We start from the raw sequence: 22507 nt of genomic DNA on the forward strand, positions 1-22507 counted from the left end.
ATCAGTATTATTAGCAGTGCAGCACAATGGTGTTAATGGACCCCAAATCAGCGTAATACATTTCAGCCAGAGTGAAACAAAGGTGTTGCCCCCAGGACTTCTGTGCTCAAGGAAGGGGCTACAGATAATGCAGTACCAGGATTGCAGCAGAGACAAGTCCAAAATTCGAAACCAGAGGTCAGTACACAGGTAATCAGTCCACCAGATGGGGTATTCAAGGGATAAAGCGTTGAGGGTCACAGGCAAGAAGTCAACCCAGGCACCATACAATTCAAGGGTTAGGAACAGGCAACATCAGCAGCAGTAAGTTTAATGGAAGAACACTCCACCAGCAGGTCAGCCCAGCTTAATGCTATAAAAGGCAACTGGAGACTGCAAGCAGAAAGGCTATAAAGTCCCAGCAGCCAATGGCAGTGCAGGACTGAGATCAGGAACCTATCTGCTCATTAGCTGCAGTATAACTCAAAATCTTTTCACCAAAGGATGCCAAAAGACCATTCACAGCCAAAGGGATACTAGGGATGCTACAAACTGCAGAGCAAAGGATTATTTGCCTAATCTCCCCTGTCACTGTAAGCGAATAAACATATATATAAGCATTGACCTGTGGTGGCTTACCGCATAGGATCGCCGTCCAGATAATTGTCTTCTAACAGCAAGTCAGAACTTTACATCAAGACCACCTTTAACACAGAAAGCAAAGGTCTAGCTCTACTTAACAATGACAAGGGACAGGGTTTTCTACCCTGTAATTTTGTTTTTGCAAACTTTCTGATTTTGCACCTGGATTGTATTGAGCTGATTTAAACTGAAAGTTCAAGTGAGGTCTTCAGCAGGATGTACACTGAGAATGAAAACACTTCTCCAGCTTCTCCAGTGGTATTCCCGAGTGTGACTCGGGGTGGATCTTACTAGCAAAAAGCGGTAATCCCCAGTCACACTTGTTCCTTTGGCGACCCCCGGTGTCCTGTCTGTCTCTGTAGGTCTTCTTCCTCCAATCTTCAGCCAGTGATTTATTACACATTCTACTGTATAGTAATATTACAGGTTTTAGTATTTTTAAGCACCTTTGTTTTAACAGATTTTTTTTGTTTAAAGTTTATTATTAAATGTTTTAAATTTAATAAATATTGGACATATTTTGGTGAGTTATGCCTAAGAATTATAGGCCTACAATGTAAAACATTTTTCCATGCAGAAAAATATAACACATTTTGCATGAAAATGCGGACAGAATTAGAACACCAGGGGGGTTGAGGAGCTTTTTAGGACACTTGGTCACCCTAGGACAGGAAGCCGGGAAAAGTCTGTTAAAGACAAAACCCCCAGACTGAAAGAACTGGAAGGAAATCAAACAAAATGAACAATGGAACTAGTGGAGGCTAGGATGATAAATAATACGTTTTTTACATTTTAGAAAGAATACACATTTAATTGTTTTATAAAAAGACACTGTCTAAGGGTATTTAATTTTGTTTGTTCATTTTGAATACCCCGATATTGAGGCTGTTACCGTTTGTCCTGAAGGTTATGAATATTGGTATATTCAAAAATACATCAAAGAGAAAATTCATAACCGGTAATTATACAGAACAAAGCAAAGACTATTATCATTTCCAAAGCCTATAGTTTTATCATGAACAATACAAAAAAAGTCTCAGCAGGTCACATCCATAATAACTGATCCATAGTGCGTCACAAATTCCAAAGTCCACTTCCTGTCATCGGTGCTTTCCAAGAAATGTGATGCATTGTGGGCAGCTGCAGCTGCATGGAGTAGAAAGACTAAACAATTGTTTTATTATGGAAAGTAATGGCTCAATCAAATATAAATAACTTTTTTTTATGTGTATAGCATGGGAATATCCCACTGTTAACCATCTGCCTACTAAGGTATCATACCTCAAGTCAAGGTCAAGGTATGGTTAAAATATTTTTCTATTCTTGATGTAGGGGGATGAGGGGGGTCTATTAAAGAATTTTTAATCAAGACCATTGGGGGATAGTGAATTGAATGTTTTGACAGATGGCCTATCATTTTTGCCCCAATTTGATAAAAATCAATTTGAAGTGAAGGTGTTTAAACTTGAGCACTGACTTCAAAAACTTCATTAGGTCTATCATTTCCCCAACTAATCTGGGACCAAGTCTTGTTAAATTTGATGCCCTTATGCTAGGCGATATTGATGTCTTACAGAAACTCTCAGAAATGACAACATTTGAGATATATTGAACTCTACTGACAATAGACATATTGATCCTGAATTACTAAAGTTCTCCAAGGCTGGAGAGAATACACTTTCATCAGTGAGACTGGGTAATCCACCAAACTTGGAATGGATTTCCTAAAAGTCATTAGCTTTTTGTTAGCAAATGCTGATGAAAGTATATTCTCTCCAGCCTTGGAGAACTTTGATAAATCAGGGCCATTGTCCTATACATGTTTACTCCAACCACCAAAGGTCTAGAGCTACATACACACTTCCAATTATTATCGTTGGAAAACGAACGACGAACGTTCATGCACGATATATATGAACGATCGTATAGCACCGATCCTGCACATAGAGTTAACGACACGATCGTTCGTAGATATTGTACACACAATAGATACGATCGTTTGAGCGATAGAGGAACTATGTGCACGACAGGAAAGTGAACGGACGTTCGTTCATTACGCATGCTCAGAGCATGAACGATCAATGAACGACCGTACACACGAACGATGTTCAACGATCGTCGCCCAATCCGATCCGTCGGTCCGGTCGTTCGTTTCCAGCGACTTTCCTCGTTCGTCGGCGTCGTTGGTTACTTTTTTACGAACTATTTTTTGCCCAATCGATCGTTCGTCGTTCGATTGGAACGATAAAAATTGGAAGTGTGTACGCACCTTAGGTCTTTTTTGAGAGAAGGGGTGATATCAGTTTATTAGACCAAGGGGAATGTATGGATAGTTTAGTGGCACCATAACTTGCCAACCCATTTTGGCTACCTGGAAGAAAACTACATTTTCTCCCCATCCTTCAAAACCAGATTTGGTCTAGATAAATAAATGATATCTTTACCATTTGGGTAGAACACATAGTGGACCCTAAATACCTTGTTGATTTTCTCAACCCTGTTGTTTAGAGTATTGTCCTTAACCCTGAACTATTACAAACCAGAACCCTATCTTAGGTGTTGGGATGTTATGGTGTAAAACTACTGACCATTATACTTTTGCACATCCCCACAACTTGAAGGATAGCTTACCCATCTCTGGGGTTATACACATTTTTTCTGGTCCTGGTGACTGTGAACACCACCTACTACTTATGTACAATACATTTTACACTTGGAAGCATTTTTGGTTCACACACAAGCCAGAAAAAGACATGGATACCTACTATGCAGACAACGTCCATTTCATAGAAAGATATACTCCGTTATCAGGAAAGTCATGCACCACAATAGGAGCATCCTAAGCAAACAAGCTGACAAGATCTTGTCACAGTTTGTGAAACTGCTCCCATGGGTGGTTTATTCCATAAACAAGTCACTATCTGATTTCTAGGTACAAGCAGATGCGACAATCAAAAATGACATTCAAAGCGACCAACTTTCAGAAATGAAAGGATGGTATAAATGTCCTAATTGTAACAATTGTATTATCATTAATCACAAAAAAATGATTTCACAACCCCAATACTGATCCTCATACCAGAAAGGGATAAAATAAATGAGGATTTTAAATGCAACAGATATCATGGTGTTTATGTTTTGAAATGCCCTTGCTCGCAGGTCTAAGTTAGAAAAAAAATATCCGTTAAGTTTACAATACCCATTGGCTGTGCACTTTGCAGTTCATCACCATCAAGTTTATGGACTATGTGCCCTAGCCATTGAAAAGGTGATAAAACCAGCCAGGGGTGAAACTGGGTCAACCTGCTACTAAGACATTCAACATTTTTAGTTTACACTCATGACATGGTTGGCCCTAGGGCCCTCAAAACAGCATTTACCTAAAATTGTTTTTATGATGACAGATAACCAATACCATATGCCAATAGTTTAATTGATTATGTTATTCTTTTATTGATGTTTCAGATATTGTTAATCAGGCATTGATTTATTCATGTTTGATGGATAAACTCTCATTTATTGTCCTCTGCTTTTGTTTTTCTACCAGTTTCCTCCCTTGTTCCCTTATTTTTTCTTCACATAAAATGTTCTTATTTAATCCTTACTCTCTGATTCATCCAGTGGCATTATTTCTTTCTGTAATATCCTGTCAGGAATGTGTTTATGGATGCTCGCCAACTGTGGCCTATGCCTATGCCATTGAGGATGCATTGGTTCTGAGCATTGATTGGTGGAGCCTTGTGGTTTTCCTAGATGAATTGGCCTTGGCTTCCATTGTTAACCAAGACCAAGACCTTTGCATTCCCTTCTTTGACAGCTATAAAATTGTAAGGGACAGACCAAGGGTTTGAGATGTATAATAAACACATTTATTCTTTCTATTTGAGGTTAGAATGATAACATTTTGTGTTGGCCATATCCAATGTTTTACACACTGCTGATCAATTGTCATCTTTATGAAGAGACCCCACAATGCCCTGAAATTTTGGCTTTCTGACCAATGTGGCATATTGATTTGATAATATATTACTGAACTGAAGACATTGGAGAGCTGTTGTCTTTGTACTTTATAATCGGATCTTTGTGGTCATTTAAAGCACTCTCCTTATTACAAGGGTCAGGTACAGTATAACTTTGCAACTCTTCACTAAAATCTAAGACTAAAAAAGGGGAATGAGAGAAATTGGGGGTAAAGCGTAAGCAAAGTGGTGGTGGAAGGTGTGAACTGCTCCTGTTTTTTCACTGCCTAAACACAGCAAGGGCAGTAATTACCTTGCTGTCAAAAAGATAATTCAATCTACCAGCTTTGCTCAAATGCTTACCCTAATTACTGCTTGTGGGACACACCAGGTACCAAATCTTCTTGCTTCCATGGCAAAAGGAAATGATCCCCTTTGGATGGCTGTGTCACTGGTTGATGACATGGATTCTCCCATTGGATCCATTATAAAGGCCCTCACATGGTTCAAAAAACCCTTGTTGTAGTGGTGTGGTAATGAGAAGTGGAGAAGTGAAGAGCAGCCAACATCGAGCTTGGACAACACCAAATCTTTGGTCTTCATTCCTTCAAAAAGTGTCAAGCAAGGTCATATGATAGAAGATTCAGGTAAGTAAAAAGCCCAGCAAAGGGCTTAAAAAATGTATTGGAAAGTAGGAGAAATGGGGATTTTTTAAAGTTTTCAGGAGAATTAAATGCCATTTAGCAGATAGAGCTGTGATTATCATTAGTGAGGCTGAAACTCAGCGGGTGACTTTTAGCTAATAAATCTTCAAGCAAACATCTCCTAGTTGGCTTTGAAAAGGAAAGTTCTTTGAGCATGAAGAGCTACGACCTTGACCTTTTCTAATCAGAAGAAAGATGTTTATGATCTGCAGAAAAAGCTGGGAAGGTAGATTTGCATCATGGTGCCCCATCACTGACTAAACAGACAAACACATTAACATCTGCTAAATGCAAAGAAGTCAGCTGGAGCCACACATGCAGACACATTTCTCTCAGTAAAACAGCGCTTTATTTATCCTATCCCCGGGAGACCTTCAACTGTTGATAGTCTGAATAAATGTTTGAGAAGTCAGCTGTAACACTACTGAAATCTTACAGGCTAAACACAAAAACATTATTTTTATTATATTCCTCAGTAGCCTCACAGGCTATAAATCCACTTTTGAGCAGCAAATGCCTTTGCAAGCTTGGTTATTACCTTGTAAATAAGTGGTGACAATATTAATCTGCTGTACATAACCTATAGAGCTATATAAGGGACCCCTCAGGCCCATGTATTAAGGGCTACCTGTAGAAAACTACAGGAGGGAGCGGATACAAGACCAGCTATGATGCATAAGGTCAGAGACCAGCAGCTAATGGTCTTTATTACACCCTAGCACAGAGGCATTGGGTCTGATTTACTCAAGTTCTCCAAAACTGAAGAAGATCGACTTTCATGGATAACTTGGGTGATCCAGCAAACCTGGAATTGATTATCTAAAATCATTTGCTATTTTTTGTAAAATATTTTCAGTCTTGGACTAGATCCATTTAAGGTTTGCTGGATCACCCAGAATCACCCATGATAGACTATCAACTCCAGTCCTGGTGAGCTTTCATAAGTTTCATACTTTATTACTGCACAAAACAAAGCAGCCAACCATTTAAAGTTTAAAGTCTTTAAAGAGGGACTATACTCAAAAAAACAAAAACACACCTACCTTAATCCTGCAGGAGAGTCCGATCACTCCGGGGCTGTCCGGCATCGGGTCCTGCGTCATCTCGGCATCAGTCCCGGAGCCGGCGAGTTCTTCATCTTACGTCACCCGATCTCGTGCCTGAAAAAAGTTTGCCGATCTCACGCATGTGCATCAGCAATTGTCTCTCTTTGAGCAAAAAGGCTCCTTCTGCACATGCCTGAAATGTTTGGGCATGCGCAGGAGGAGCGCTTAAGAACCTTTACGCTCCCATTCATTCTTGACCACTTAGGTGGTGAGAATAGAGGGAGGTGCTGCACCCTCTTTTTTTTTTTTTTTTTTTTAAAAAAGGGTATTGGACCTAAAAAAACCCCAAAAACTGAATTTTTACGTTACATAAAAGGGTTCTCTACCCTTTTGTGTAAAGTGAAAATTATGAGTTTAGGTACGCTTTAAGGAGAAATAGTGGAAGGCTGCAAACAGGGGTTATGAGTGCCCTGTTAAACTATCTTGGACTGGCTCTCCAAAAAAGACCCCCCTATTAGCCTTCTTGTGTTCAAAAAAAAAAAAAAACATTGAATACTGTAGCAATTAAAGCAACAAAACACAAATGATCAAATATGATTAAAGAAATTAACTCAAATACCCTAAAAAACCCAGAAAGCCCACACACTAGATAGTTTTTTTTTGAGCAAATCTCTATAGAGATATGATAGGTACAAAAATGCAACTCTGTAATCATTAAAAACCTAAATAGGGGGATGGGTAGTTAGTAGGATTCCACATTACATTACCATATGCAATCTCCCCTTTTTCCCTCATTGAGATCATTTGGTGTGGAAGTCTCGCAAATGTTTTTATCAACTCCGTATCACTGTGACTATATAATTATTTAATATTCAAGTTAAACTTCAATCTCAATCCTCCCCTGAAGAAGCCTAAGGGCGAAACGCGTCGGGAACTTGAGACCTTTTCAAAAACGGAAGTTGATATTTTTACTTGAAATGTGAAAATAAGTGTATGTAATCACAGACTTTGATTGTTTGTATATCATTAGCTAGTTGATCTATGTATGGTATAGGAATACCAATGGTGTGTAGCACAATTACAAGACTTAGACAATACAAGTTATTTTAGTGGTGACTACGATGGAAGAAGGAGAGTAGGAGCATAACTGAAAGGGTATCATTTGGTTTGGGGGCACCTTTAAATGGGCACTGTAAATTTGCCAATTAAGAACAAAGAAGCAGCGTCTTTTTTACGGGTGTCTCCTTTTTTCATCTCATGAGGTTGCCCATAGTAATTGATCGTAGAAGTGGGATCTTTATTCCTAAATTTTAAGGTTTTATTGCAGAATTTCTGCAGAATATCCAAAGCGGAAGCTAAAACAGAACACTTACAACCTGTTAACAGGGAAAAGCCGTTGACCTCAGCTTGTTGATACTGATCAGATTAGGCAGTCGTTGCACACTTTCCAGACACAACCTGCTTTCTGCTTCCCAGATGCTTTTATCTCCGGTGCTTTTAGATGTAATGACAAAAATACAGCATCATCAAACCTGATTCTATGATCAGACGGTGCTGCTGCATTTGTGTCACCTGGATCATACGGAGCCCAGTCATTTGGAAGCCGTGGAGCCATTATAGACTATTTGTGATGGAGTCAGCCTAGAAGAAAGGACATTGTTGTTTGTGGAGACTTATTCCCACTGAGATGAAAAAACGTATTATTTCTGTTGACAAATTTTAGATTATCAGGCATTATTATATCATCACCCCATTTATCTAAGAAATGTACTTTAATTAAAATAAGATGTAAGATTTAGAAAAAATGACCCTGGCAGCTGGACACTTGGAAGCTGGACACTCGCTGGAAACTTCCAGCAAAATTCTATAGATATTTGTTGCTGCAATTTTGTTCTTTTATCGTCATAGAGAGGAGAATGGCTGTACTATTTCCTTTATGGTATACTGCACTTTCATGAAACTAATAATAAAGTATTATATATATATATATTATAGTATAATATATATTTGCTACAGTCACTTTTAATGTATATTTTTATATAAATTACCCTTCTATTTAATCTGCTGCTGTTGTCATTTTCTTTATTATTTCATAACTTCCAATATGGCAGCCTGGATGTGATCTGTAAACCGTTTGTGTATGTAATTTTTCTAGAATTGTCATTTCCAGCTTGTGTGATTGTCATATTGAATGTCTCAGATATCTGGTCTTTGATAAAAGTCACAATTCAGGCTTTTGCTAAAAAAGGTTTTCATTTTTGTTAAGATTCTACTTAAAGCTCTCTATAAAACAGCCTGTCTGTACACTGATCATTCATAAAACAGGCACATGAAACTATCACTAACAATTGTTTTAGATTGCAATTTTCTGAATGAAAGTTATGTTTTCTCCTCTTCAAAAAGAATGCAAACACTGCAGCTTTCCTTATTAGAACACTGACCTTTGATTGGTTAGTAATAATGAAGGATGACCCTTCTGTTTAGAGATCAGTCTGGAAAAAACATGGTAAAACAAACTACTATTTCTTCAGAACAGAGTCTGATGGAGCCTTTAGGGGGCGCTATGGCTTGCTCAATAGCGCTGTGAGCCCTGAGAAGGGCCAAGGTGCAGAATCTAAGCAGCAGCCTGTTTTTCTCCAGAGCCTGTAGAGGTGAGGATGTTGTACTCCAGGCTGCTACCAGGTTGCAGTCCTTGGGCATGCTAGGGTGGCATAACAGTGTGTGGTACTGAATCACCAGGCAGGAGAATAGTCAAAGAAGGCCGGGTTCAAGGCAGGCAGCAAACAGGAGAGGTCAGGGACAAAGCCAGGAATCAAGAGCCAAAAATGCAGAAAATAGACACCAGTGACTCGGGGGTCACCAAAGTCACAGGGAAAAACTGCAGCCTGGAACATACTCTGGCTCCTTTCCCAGCCTGGAACACACTTCCTCTCAACCTGGAACCCTGTGGCTGCCTTCCCAGCCTGGGACCCTCTGGCTGCCTTCTCAGCCTGGAACCCTGTGGCTGCCTTCTCATCACACTCCAGCCTCTGACACACTAGCTGATCATCCCCCCTTTCACCTGAGTGCAGGTGAATATAAGCCAAATCAGGCTTGGGTTGGGCCAAAGAACCAACCCTTTCACTCCCTTGGCCAGCTCCAGGGCCCTATAGAACCTGGTTTCTTTTCTAGGAAACCTATCCAAACCTATTAATACTCTCTTTCCCTGGAGCTTTTAACACTTTCCCTGCATTTTTTAGGGACACACTGTCACAATAAGTAATGAGAGATATCTATGTCATGATTGTACATGTACTGGGTAGGTTACTCATATAGATAAACTTACCTTTGCATACCCCTATAATTGAAAATCTCTCAATAAAAAAATGTTTGTGGGGACGCTACATGCAGGCACACCAGAGCAGTAACAGGATCCATTCAGAATCAGAGTACAACACAAGCTGATTGGTATGAACACTACAAGAGGGGATTCAAGTAAGATAAAATTGATTGAGAATCATGGATAGTGAGGTGAATCACAGTATCACATTAATAAAGATAATAAGAGAAAGGATAAGTAAAACAGAAAACGGCTTGAAATTTAGGTTCTGCACTGCTGCCCCTCCTGATCTCATCTGTATAGATGGGGCTATATGTGCCAAAGGAACCAGATAATTCTGTCTCCTCCTTTTCCTGAAGAAGCGGATTTATTCCATGAAACGCGTTGAAATCAGCAAGGTTTTCCCCCATATATGTGGGCAACCTAGACAGGAGTGTTTAGTTATATCTATCGCACATTTTATATGGTTTTAACATTTATGTTTTTAATGTTGTTCTAATAAAGATTTGTTTTGTTAAGCTACATGTTTAAATTGATTATGGTTGGCCTCTAAATTCCCAGATATTGAGTTTTTTTCTTTTGTTTTTTTATTACAAAATATGGAGCATATCTATGTCAGTCCTGATTATATTTGCCATTTAAGTTATTTTACAGCATAACTGTTGTCTGAGCATTAAATACCTACTGCTAGAAAATAATATAATAATATAAAATAATAATAATAATAATATAAAATATATTGGCCATATTTGCTATAAAATTAGTTGCAAAAATGCTCAGAAAGATTTTAAACAAAAAATATGAAAACACTCAATTTCCTTTAATCTACAGAAGCTGCAAGAACTGAACTCAGAGCACAATGGCATCGGGCAGGACTGGCTTCATATACATGCATGCCAACCAGAAGCTGGAGGAGGATATTTTTAGGTCACTGATTTTATAGTGACCTGTTGTCAAGAGGCAATAAAAATATGGAATAGGCTTTTTAATCAAAAGAAGGTTCACTCATCCAAACTTTTTTTTTCTTTTTTGTCCTTTTGTTATAATTCAATTACTCCTGGGTTCTTTGCCATTAAGTGCTCACTGCTGTTCAAATAATATTAGAGAAGGAAACATTAGTTGTGTCACTGACAGTATGTATTAATGACAGCTTTGACATTTTTCACATTAGAGGAATAATTAACTTTTATATGCATGTTTTCAATGATAGATGATTCCCACCCCGACTGAGAAAAATGAAAGTGGATATCAGCATCTAGAGACGTTACAAATTTGTAGCTTCAGGGGAAAAGCAAGTATATTTAGGAGAGAAGCTTCCGCTTGCCGCGAGCTATAGCTGATGTAAATGTTCTGCTGTTAAAAAACCTGTCTGGCTTCTCTTCAGAGAATGCTGGTTCATTTTGTTTCCCATTATTCAAGGAAACAAATTAAAAGATTATTTGAAAAAAGACTTATTAATGCAATACAAACTATAAAACCCCAATTCCACTTTTAGATAAAAAAATAAATAAATTGTTTCAGTAAGGTTAAAATTTATATATGTAATAAAAATAAAATACCCCACTAGTGTTGTCCCCCAAAGCACCAATCCTCTCTTGGGTTGGATAATGTTTGACTCACTTCCTGACCATTATTGGCCCACCCCCGAGGGGTATATCAACCAATTCGTGTTTAGTGATGGCTGTCACTGTAAATTGAATGGTTGTAGAAATGCTTTATATATTATATTTCATTCCCCTAATGCCCAGATTGGCTGCTTTCTATGCTCACAAACACTTGGTATGTTTGTTCCTGTAAGGCAGTTCAATAAAACAGTTGGTGGACATAGGGAAAGTAGGGAAGGGAAAGTACACAATAAAGTTAATCTATTGCCATGCATACACAAACCACTAGTTCTCAAGACAGTTAGTTAAGTTGTCATTTATAACTTCCCCTTCTCCCTTAATTTTAAGCCATACTTAAAAAAAATCTTACCCTACTTACATTACTTACAGACCCTCTCCAGGTATCTTTACTGTATCTCTGCCTGGCCTCTCTACCACTTTGTACAAGAAAATCCTAGCTGCAGCCCACTACTCCATGGATTCCTTTGGTTAGGATAAATGTCTATACAGAGAAGCATGGTGATTAAGGATAAAAGCAGTGTGCATGGTATTATTATGTCCAGAGCCATATGAATTAAAAATGTGAGCAATGTGCAGTAGGCGCACAATGCAGCTGAAACTTTTTACGCCAGGGCTGGGCCAAGTGGCACCAGGCAAAGTCAAGAAATCTAGAGTAAGGCTGAAATATGTTTTTAGGGAAGTGACTTACACTAAGCTGAGTGGGGAAAAACTTTAAAAGAAATCTAAACCCAAGAACAAAAATGTAATATATTGCAGCGTACCAGTCATTAGATGTGGTGGCAACAATAATTCATTAAGTACCGAAATACATTATGAGTCTTTTGGAAATGCAATGCACTTGTCACTTCCTATGAATTGCACTGAAATAACAGTTTTCATTTTGTGACAACTATTGCTAAATTGATGGTAGCAGAAAGCTGAGTAAGTGTTGCCAACTTATGACATTATGTGTGTTACTGGTAGGATCACCAGGTTAAAATAAAGGAAACAAACTGAGAAAACCAATGCAGACATTACACTGAAGGATCGGTATGCTGCACTATATGACACTTTTCATGGACTTGGGTGTAGATATCCTCTAAAGCTATCCCCTACCCGGCTCAGTGTGGGCTAATATAGGTGCACGTTTAGGTTAAACCTAGGTGTATTTGAATTGTATATTTAGCAGTGTATCTGGAGTTCTGATTTTATTGTCACCAATAATTAGAACTATACTGATCATGTTACGTGGAGTTAAGTGAAGAAGAATATCTTGTAAACTTGAGGGCTTCTCTGCAATACTCTTCCCAAAGTTAGACTGCTGATTGCCTAAATTTCCAGATCTAAGTTAATGCAGAAATGCTGAATAGTTCTCTTCTGTTCTCCTTGTGTGGTTTTCAAACCACACATTAATTTGCAATCTGATGATGTTTTAATGATTTCTGTATCGTGGTGCTGGAAGGATGGATCTTGGTACAATAGTAGCACATTTTCAGGTAATCTCCCAAGGTCAGCAGATGGGAGTGTTGTATGATAGGTCTTCCAGCATGGAGGAGGCAATAGCTAAACAAGTTTTGCAGGCAGCCAAGCGAGAAATTACACATCCAGCAAAGGTTTAATATCTAAGCCACTAAGTGCTTTTCAAAGGTCATCTCTTTTGAACCATCACAAACAAGCTACTCTCAGACTGCCTATTCCTCAGTGACAGATTATTACCCATTTAATTACTGGAAATTTTAGTATTGTTCGCAAACAACAAAAAGAAATATCTGTTGTTTGATTTCCCGATAGTAAAATCCAGCAGCGTGCCAAACCATTGTTTATAAGGTAGCTATAGAGGACGGCACAGGGGAGAAGCCTAATAAAGTGTAAAACAAGATGACAGACACTCCGCTTGCTTGGCTCCTAATATTAACTTTATTGCTGGTCCTAGTGATGCCCCTCCACCCCCTTAGAATTCTTTATTTTTATTACTACTAGAAATAATATTGGTCTTTAGTTTAACTAAAGGGTAAAGCAAACAAAGGTGTTGTCACATTACTTTGGACTTTGCTATTTGATCTCAAAGAATGGGTAAGCTACGAACCGCACCTGTGCTATAATAAAGTCTACTTAATTTACCTAAAAAAATATTTAAACCTAAGAAGAATATAATATATTCTACCCAAATAGTGCTCAGATTTGGTGGCTTCATTTTTTGTACAGAAGACTTCATTCAAAAGCACAGAAACTAACTGTTAACCATGGCAGAAATGTGGTGCCCTGGTTACTCTGTGAATTGAAATGGAATCTTAGACTACATCCATGCATTAATTTTATGTGGCTGGAAATGATCTTTTGTCTATTTACAGCAACAATAGCATCCTTCCCATAAAAAAATAAAGTAGTCATTCCTAGCTCCGCAAATACTGATTCTCATCCGATTGTTTTATTTTATTTGTTTTTTTATTTCTCAGATCCTCTTTTAGGTAAGTATGACTTTAACTGTGTTTTTTCTTTAACTGTTATATTTAATGGCATCAAATACTTTGACTTTTATAACTATCATTACTTGTTTGGTCTTAGAGTCGAATGAAATAAACCCATATTGAGGGAGGAAAAGTAAACAAATATTTTGCATTTCAATAGTAGCAAAGATAATGCAGCTAATGATAATAGTAACAATAGTAATACTTCACTTAACCGTGAGCTGATCAATGAATCTGAGCCTCCACAGTCCTTGTCAGCACCATTAGGAAGATCAATATTTTACAAATGTAATTATATTTTTAAAAGAATTTCAGATTATTGGTCCGCAGGATTTAAAATTATGAATTTAGTGGTCCGTGAGGTCAGAAAAGTTGGCGACCGCTGATCTAGAATATGTACATTGCCCTTTTATGATCTTTTGTTAACCCCCCCCCCCCCCCCATCCAAGGGCATTAATAGAGGAGGATGTGCTTAAAGGCCAAATCATAAGAGTAACCTACAGTAATAATACTGGAACTTTTATACCCACAGTGAAATGAGTGAGTATTGCCACCTTAGGGTTATTTACTGAATAAGTGGGTAATTTACAGGGGAAAGTAAAGGGGTACAATTCTGAAAAAAATATGCAGTCACCAAATGTAAGGACTGGTAATTGGCAATATATAATCAGTACAACCTTTGTCTTGGGTTTTTTACTCTCTATATAGTCGGGCTGCATAACAGGAATTGTAAGAGCCCAATGGAGAGCTTGACCTCCGCCCTCAGCATTGATCTTCAGTCAACATTGCACATTCGGCTCTCCAAGTGTGCTGCTGGCAAAGTGCAGCTCTTGCAGTTCTAATACCACATACGTGTTATAGAAAAATGAGTTGTACTTTTAATGAAGGTCATTGCAAACTCTTTATTCCCAGCAGTCCCAATAAAATATTATTTGTGCTTGTTTCGCAGGTTCTTCACTCGGATGCCTCGTACTGCAAGACCCTCCTAGATGACAACAGCTCTTCTGCTCTCATAATCCTGGGTTTCGTCATGATGTCCCCTCTCATTGTCCTGGCAATGGCATTGTACTGCGGTCTGGCACGTCGGTTACGTCTCTTCATGCTCTTCCAACCCTATACACGAGCTCTCTACAAGGGTGTACGATGGAGGTGGTATGACGAAGGAGGTATATGTAGTTGTGTCAAGGAATGGAATAATCATGTGAAGGCTTGGGTATAGCCAGATCCAGGGACTGTTCCTAGGAGCTTCTATTTTGGCGGCCATGCAGAAGTGCCATAGTAAGCTGCATCCCTAATTAAACAGCATCATATGAACCTGAGCCCGCTGGCATCCCAGTTCATATATCCTAAAGACATTTGCTTTCTCCGGCTGGTGATTCCGCCTTATTTAATGTGTACCATGATTTCTTGTAACGACTTGTTGTAACATATTCGAATTGCTAGAACAGAAATGGGGACCATTCAGATGGTAGGGACCAAAAGGTGGCATCAGACATCTTAAAGCCGTACTAAGGAAAATACATTAGCTGCCATTAGTAAATATTAATACTGGTGATTTTGTTTTCCAAGCAAATGAGCCGAAACAAGCATAAAACAAATGGTTCTGACTTTGTTTTCCATGCTCCTGAATGTCAGACTGTTCCTGAAAGCTTTGAAAGAAGTTCTCCCTCCTACAACTCCCTTCAAATTCCTTTTTGGTCCTTTACTTTGATGAGTTGTTTCAGTGCCCAATATGGATGTGAGGGACATAGGGAAATCAAGCTCCATAACTACTATGATATTTTGGAGCTTTGCAGGTTCAGGAAAGCCTGGTATTTGAGAAGTTGCTTCGGTATACACACTTCAAGGTGTTTGGACTTCATATCTATTAGCAGATTTTGGCCTATGTTAATGGTCTCAGATTATTCATGTATGGCAGGGGCATTTGACCTGCAGTTGACCTTGTTTTGACCTGCATTTGAGCAGCTTCAAGCAGATTTTGCATGTCCATTGATTTATTATACAAATCAAAAATCTAAATTTAACATTAATCTAGTGATTACATTTTTACTAAAAGTTGGTGTCTTGTCATAGTTTTGTAGTGACTCTCAGCAAGAATAAACTGGCACTAAAATACTACCAATAATCTGTTTAGATCGTTTGAAGAAGGGAGATATGGGGGATCATTTTTAGATTTGCTTATGTATATATACATAAAGGCATATTAATCTACCTTTTTGTTGGATTTGCCTGCAATTGACTTGGACCTTCCTTTGAAATGTTCACTTTAAATGATAATCTATGTGTTATTTGCTGAAAAAAATTATCTTCAGCTAGGCTACAAAAAAACAATGATTTCTATACCATAGTGAATTAGTGACGTTATAACTGTGAAAGTACATGGAACCAGAAGACATTAGGCTCAATTCACTAACCTTTAATGACTATTATTTGTCATAATAACTATTATTCCTAGCAAAGAGAGTCAATGAATATGGAAAATCACATGCCCGTGCCTGAAAAAATCAATTGATATGGAAAATAGCATGGTATTGCTCAATGGTTTGATCCCATTGTCTGATCCTTTGAAACCCTCTCTCATTTTTTACAACAGTAAGTTAAAAATTACAACCGATGCCTCCCTATCTAGCAGCATATAAACACCACTTGTGTTCTCAACCCTGGGTATGGGGTAACAGGTGGCATGTTTGTGCTTGGACTAGCACCATAAATGGGAGTCGAAGGAAAATCCTTTGCACTTTAAAAGCACTTAGTAGAGCATCTTCAATCTTATGCAAGGTTTCAATTTCTTGTAATGTAATACTTTAATTGTAAAAATGATGAATTGGAATTTCAAAAACAGAGACTTTACTAAAAATTATTGGGTCCTCCAGCAAAAGTTTTGATGATCCCCGTACCGGAGGCAAAAAGTAAAGACCATTGTGTCTGTTGAATGATCATGAATCCTACTTTCTTCAAGTGCTATTAGACTACTTACTGCACTGCTGGCCCTAGGAAGCCCCATGTCATTGAAATTGGCTACCTTCCTCATCTCACATCATTCCAGATTGACCTGTACATACATGAGATGTGTTTGCATGCACAGTGAGCACCAGTAGCCCATATGGATGAGCAGCTCCAAATATCAAAACACCAGAGCCGTTGTAGCCCGTGGGACCCATTTCCCTCCTCCTCAAACTCCTCTGCAACTATGGGGGTCATAGGGGTGATAGTTAAGTGCCTGTTCAAAAGACCTTGTGCAGAATTCACTAAAGAATAATAAGAGTATATATTAAAACCATTATTTTTTCTATAAAGGTGGATCTATTATCTTTCACTGTTGCTATTTAGATCTCATTCTCCTAGCTGAGGTTTCTCTCTTCAGTAATAACCATTAAAAACCTAACAATAGAAATGGAAATGCATTGATGATCCTAGGTCACACAACTATTCACAACTATAAAATGTGTTCGTAATAAAACTGAAGATACAAACGTACTACTACAATACTCTGAACCTGGAAATAGCAGGTCCTTGCTACAGTGAAGTAGTAATTCCTTTTTTCCATTCACCTCGCATTTCGTCAAGGACAAATCAGAGCACAAAAATAGACTAAAATGGCAAGTTGTCAATCCTGGCAGTTCACAGATTTCTGCTCTAGTTGCTGATCATTAACTTTTAGCACTTAAAAAAGCTTTTGAGCATTGAAACATTTTAGTGGGACAGTTTTATCCTCCTGACAGAGGAGATAATCCAGCTCAGAAACCTATATTGATCAGATATTTTAGTGGTGCTGCGCAGCCTTGTTGCTGATAAGCAGAAATTCTGAGCTAGAGCCCCTTGGCAATCAGAAAAGAGTGGAATTTGGAAAATGTATTTTCTACTAACTGTCTGATATTTAAGAATCAGCATAATGTTGGCCATATGTTGCGTGAATTAGATTTAATATAAACATTGAATCTAATGCAAATCTATAGGAAAGTAGAGCATTCCTGATAGATGTTTGGATGATATAGTGATTAAACATTGATTGCAAATTAAAATTCCCACTCTTTGTCCAATGTAGGTCACCCCATTGATCTTAAAGAGGACCTAGTACCCAGGGGTGTAGTCCTAAAAAAAAAAGAAGAAGAGGGGGCATAGTACTATCCATGGCCCGCTCCACTACACCCCTACCAAAGTATTACTCAAAGGGGAAGAATCTTCCCTTAAAGTGATGTCATGATACCAGAACCTGCCCACTCTTTCAGTTTTCAGAGACACAACCCGCCCACCACTCCTGCAATTTCCTACGGGAGACGTGGCCCGCGGCTCTGCCCAGTGTGCCCCTCCAGCAAGGTCCTTTTCCTTACCTCGCAGGGGGGGCGGCGGACCGGCCAGAGTTGCAGACCACCAAAGACGCGTGCCCATTCCAGAAAAAAGTGAGGGCACAGCGAGGGCACTACACCCCTGCTAGTACCACATTATTCTTTTATATAAATGGCTGGCTAACTATATGATGTACAAATGTTTGTTTTTTTGGGGGAGGACCCTGCCCCTTTCATCCTTAATGTAACTCAAACCCGTAATGTAACTCAACTGGAGGAACTCCCCCCACTATTGGTCGATAGAGCAGAATTTCTCAGAGGTGGTCAATGAGTAAACGGTGGAAACCAAGTGAATGATAGTACATCGATCAACCAGTATATGACCAGCATGAAAACTTTTACCTAAAACCTACTCTAACCTTGACAAAAACCTTTTATCTTGGGAGAGCTGGAGTTTGTCATCTGTAGTCCTCTGTTACATGAGCATATGCTTTGCTGATGGCAGACATTTGTAGAGGTAGGGACAAGCCTTGTATAATCAAACCTAAAAAATTTACACTTTTCAATTTGATGCAACTGATATATTTTAGCATATATTACCCTAAAGTTCAGTTGTGCTTTCAATCTTAGATTTCCAGCAGCACGTGGCATTAATATCAATATAGGAACATGGAATTTAAAGTTCCCACAGTCCAGGAAGGCTTAGTTATCATTCTTAGGGACTCATTTACCTAATGCGCATTCAATGCAAGTCTGCAGATTTCTATTTACTGTAGATGACAGTTCTGTAGCTGCGTTAAACCCTTTGTGTGTTTATTGGGATAGAACTGGTCCTATTCAGATCCATTCTCGTTATATTTGACTTTATGTAGTTGTGCAGAGCTCAGTTTGACTGTAAAGTTGGCATTCACCAGTCCTTTAAACCACAAGCTTGCTTCAAAGGACCTTTAAACAAAACTTTCTATTAGGTTCACATAAAGCAGCTTTTCACAATAGTGGAAGGACTGTAACATTGACAGATTTCATCATGAATGTAGACCTTCAATAATTATTATGATGTTGCTGGACGGAGATATTTTTCATTATAGATCTGACTCCCTGCCCAGTAAGGCTGCCAAATGTCATGTATATGCCTCACTGACTCTAAAATGACTACTAGCACAAAGCAATATAGTGCACTCCAAAGTCACATAAAAAATTGAAGGCATTTAATGTTGGCTTGGATATGCCTGGCTATCCTTCTTTTTCCACAGTGGATTTGTAATGATTAAATTCAAATGCAGTACTTACAATAAAACTATAATATAAATGACCTTCTAAAGAGATAATAATACCATTCACAAGTATGAATGCAAATCTTAGATTATGAATGAAATAAAGTAGCCAATGAATTTATATTCACTGCACAATTGAAAGATATCTTTCATACATTAATAGATAAAAAGGGTGAATGAAGTGCTCCATTACTATTAGAAAAATACTTCTGCTTGATGAGTTTCCTCTAAAAGACTGGTAAGAATATTTCTTATATAGAATTTATTTTGGCATTACTATGGAAAATTACATTTATTTTTGTGTGCAGTTCCCAGTGGGCATACCAAAGGTAGCAGTTGTAGTACAGTTCCACATTCTTGCTCCACAATTCTTTCTACCCGTGTCCTGTATATAGTAAAATAAAAGGATAAGCAAAGCTTGTTGGTGTACACAATGTACAGGTTCATTTAGTGAGGTGGGTGGGGCTTATCAGCAGGGGAGGGCCTTGGAGTCATTCAGATTTGCTTATAATGGCATATAATTTATGCAACTTGATGGATTTTGTAATTACCATATATATAAGGCCTAAAACAACAAAATAAATAAAACAAGTACTCTAACATCTGAAAACATGAATCGGCGTTTATGTACATGGACCAAAATTAGTAAAGGAGGAGATCTCATTGGTAATATGCTTTGTATATTAGTCCAGGGACACATTTGTGACTTCACTACAGGCACTTTATTTTTATCACCAAGGCAAGCATTTGTGATCATCACAGCATCAGTACACAACCTAAATCAGACCCTATTTTTCTAGAGATCTAGATTCAGTCTTTGTTTTCTATTACATAAAATAAAAAAAATTTCAACAAAGTTGTGCACCCCTTAAAATGGCCAAAGAAAGTATGTATGAGTTGGGAACTCACCAATAGATCAAAAGTGTCCTTAGCATATATAATGGGCCTGATTTATTAAAGCTCTCCAAGGCTGGAGAATATACACTTTCATCAGTGAAGCTGGGTGATCCAGAAAACCTGGAATGGATCTGCTCCAGGATTCAAAACATTTGAAGAAATCCATTCCAGGTTTGCTGGATCACCCAGATTCACTGATGAAATTGTATCCTTTCCAGCTTTGGAGAGTTTTAATAAATAAGGCCCATTATAAGAAATTGTCTGATGGTTAAATTCTTTGGAACCGAAGAATTCTTTGGAATATATGTTTTGTGTGGACACTTTAAATCTGTAGGAAGCCATTTATGACCATCCATTACTGCTGTTTTCTGTGCCTCATTATTTCAGACCAACAGCTTCCTACGTGATGGACTAAATTTGATCAACTTAGTGAATTGTAACATTGGAATTTGTTTCTAACCCAAACACTGCCTAACATATTTATGTACTGCACTATATATACATATATAGTAAAACATGTTTACCAGTTTATCTAGTTTGCTTATAGAAAACATGTTGTCATGTGTAAACAATTTAACTGCTGGAACATTAAGCATGTTTCTTGCATAATATTTATAAAAATAAATACTTTATGTGGTTTTACATCCATAGCATAGAACTGCTTCTCTCCCTATAAAAGTCAATGGAAATGCAAAAGCATCTAGGAGTAAGTTAAAGAAGAACAAAACCTGTGTAATTCACCTATCTGTATTCCATGGCAGGGTACTGCCATCTTCTTTCTCCTCTTTCTCCTAAAGACGATCTTGATTGCCTGTGCAGGGATGACATTACTCCTGCGCAAGCTTTAGTTCCTCTTTAATGCAGTTGCAGATCAAATGCCCCTGACAGTAAATTCAGATGCATGTCAAATTGAAGTTAAATGCAATGAAATGGACCTTTAAACATTTGCTGTTGGCATAGTCCCCTTTTTTTTATTTTAAGCACAATAGTACTACATTACATTTTTAAACTAAAATCAGATCTGACATACAGATCCTTAAGGTATTAATACCTGATGTAAAAAATATTATCTACCTTAAAATTTTTTATGATACTGAGTAAATATTGCTCTCATGGCACAACAGATTGGTTTTATATCCCACAAGCACAATCCAAGAATAGAGCAACAATTGTGGCACATAATTCAGCTTTAAGTGGCAATGCTGCTGAATAGTTCCTTAAATGAAATAAATCAATAGTTAATATAAAAAAATAAATACTGTATATACTTTGGTATAAACCAATTTTTTTTTCTCAATTACAATGCAATTAGAAAAAAATCTTGATTAATACTCAGGTCACACCACTAGATGGTACTGTGTCCTCATATACAGCGTGTAACAAACTTTTGCTGTCAGACACATTATTTTACACAGCTCCATTTACTGGTAGACAACAATAATGCACAAATGATCATTTAAGAGCAAGTGATCCATCAAAACCAACTCAAAAGTACAAAAGGGGGGAAAGATTTACCAACTAAGCCCATGTAAGCTAAAAAAAAACCCTTTTCAAATAAATGTTTTAACAAATAATGCACGATGGATGTATTGGTAATTTTATTGCCACTTCTTTTGACTACTGTTTCGAATATTAGCCATGACGGACACATTTTCCTGTATTTTCAAGTAAAAACAAGTACATTGATTTATGTAGATTGATGTATATTCATGTATATATGGTATTTATTTTTTCATACCTACAATGGGCATTTTCAACAAAATTCCCTACAGGTGACCTGCTACTTTTGAAATGTTTTATTCACCAGCTGTTTTTTATTGTATGCTGAAATCTGTAAAGTAAAGTAAACCACAACCAATTGGTTTTCGGAGAAAAGCACAGGGATTTCAATGAAATGGACAGTATGTAAAGGTATCCTATTGTTTTTATTAGCATTGACATAAACATAATATGATTTAGTGCCCTACAAAGAAAGTATTGAATATTACTAGCTAATAATGGAAATATAAAAAATGTATCTGGTCCAAATGTGTGAATATTCTGTATTTATTGTGATGTAATAAAGTTTGATTTAAACCATCCTTTGTATTTTGTCACATGTTGTATCTATCTATCTATCTATCTATCTATCTATCTATCTATCTATCTATCTACCATCTGTTGGTGTATAATAAAGTCCCCAACCCCCTGATCCACGGCTCTGGCCGGTGCACCCCCAGCGGGGTCAGGAGAAGGATCCCGTTTTGGGGGGTGCACCGGGCAGAGCCGTGGACCATGTCTTCCGTACAGATCGCAGGCTCAGGGTGGTGGCCGGGTTGTCTCTCTGGAC

General features: G+C 37.9%; 1 protein-coding gene across 1 annotated transcript in view; it reads left to right on the forward strand.

Annotated features, from left to right (window-relative positions):
• TMEM278 (transmembrane protein 278) overlaps window positions 1-22258 on the forward strand; it is a 68349-nt gene extending 46091 nt beyond the window's left edge. Inside the window, exon 2 of the mRNA XM_072426019.1 lies at window positions 14671-22258. Within this exon, the coding sequence (XP_072282120.1) occupies window positions 14671-14940 (270 nt within the window). The 3' untranslated portion in view covers window positions 14941-22258. The remainder of the gene's footprint in view (window positions 1-14670) is intronic.
• Window positions 22259-22507: the final 249 nt, after the last annotated feature.

The sequence above is a fragment of the Pyxicephalus adspersus genome, chromosome 11, assembly GCF_032062135.1.
Source record: "Pyxicephalus adspersus chromosome 11, UCB_Pads_2.0, whole genome shotgun sequence".
NCBI lineage: Eukaryota > Metazoa > Chordata > Amphibia > Anura > Pyxicephalidae > Pyxicephalus > Pyxicephalus adspersus.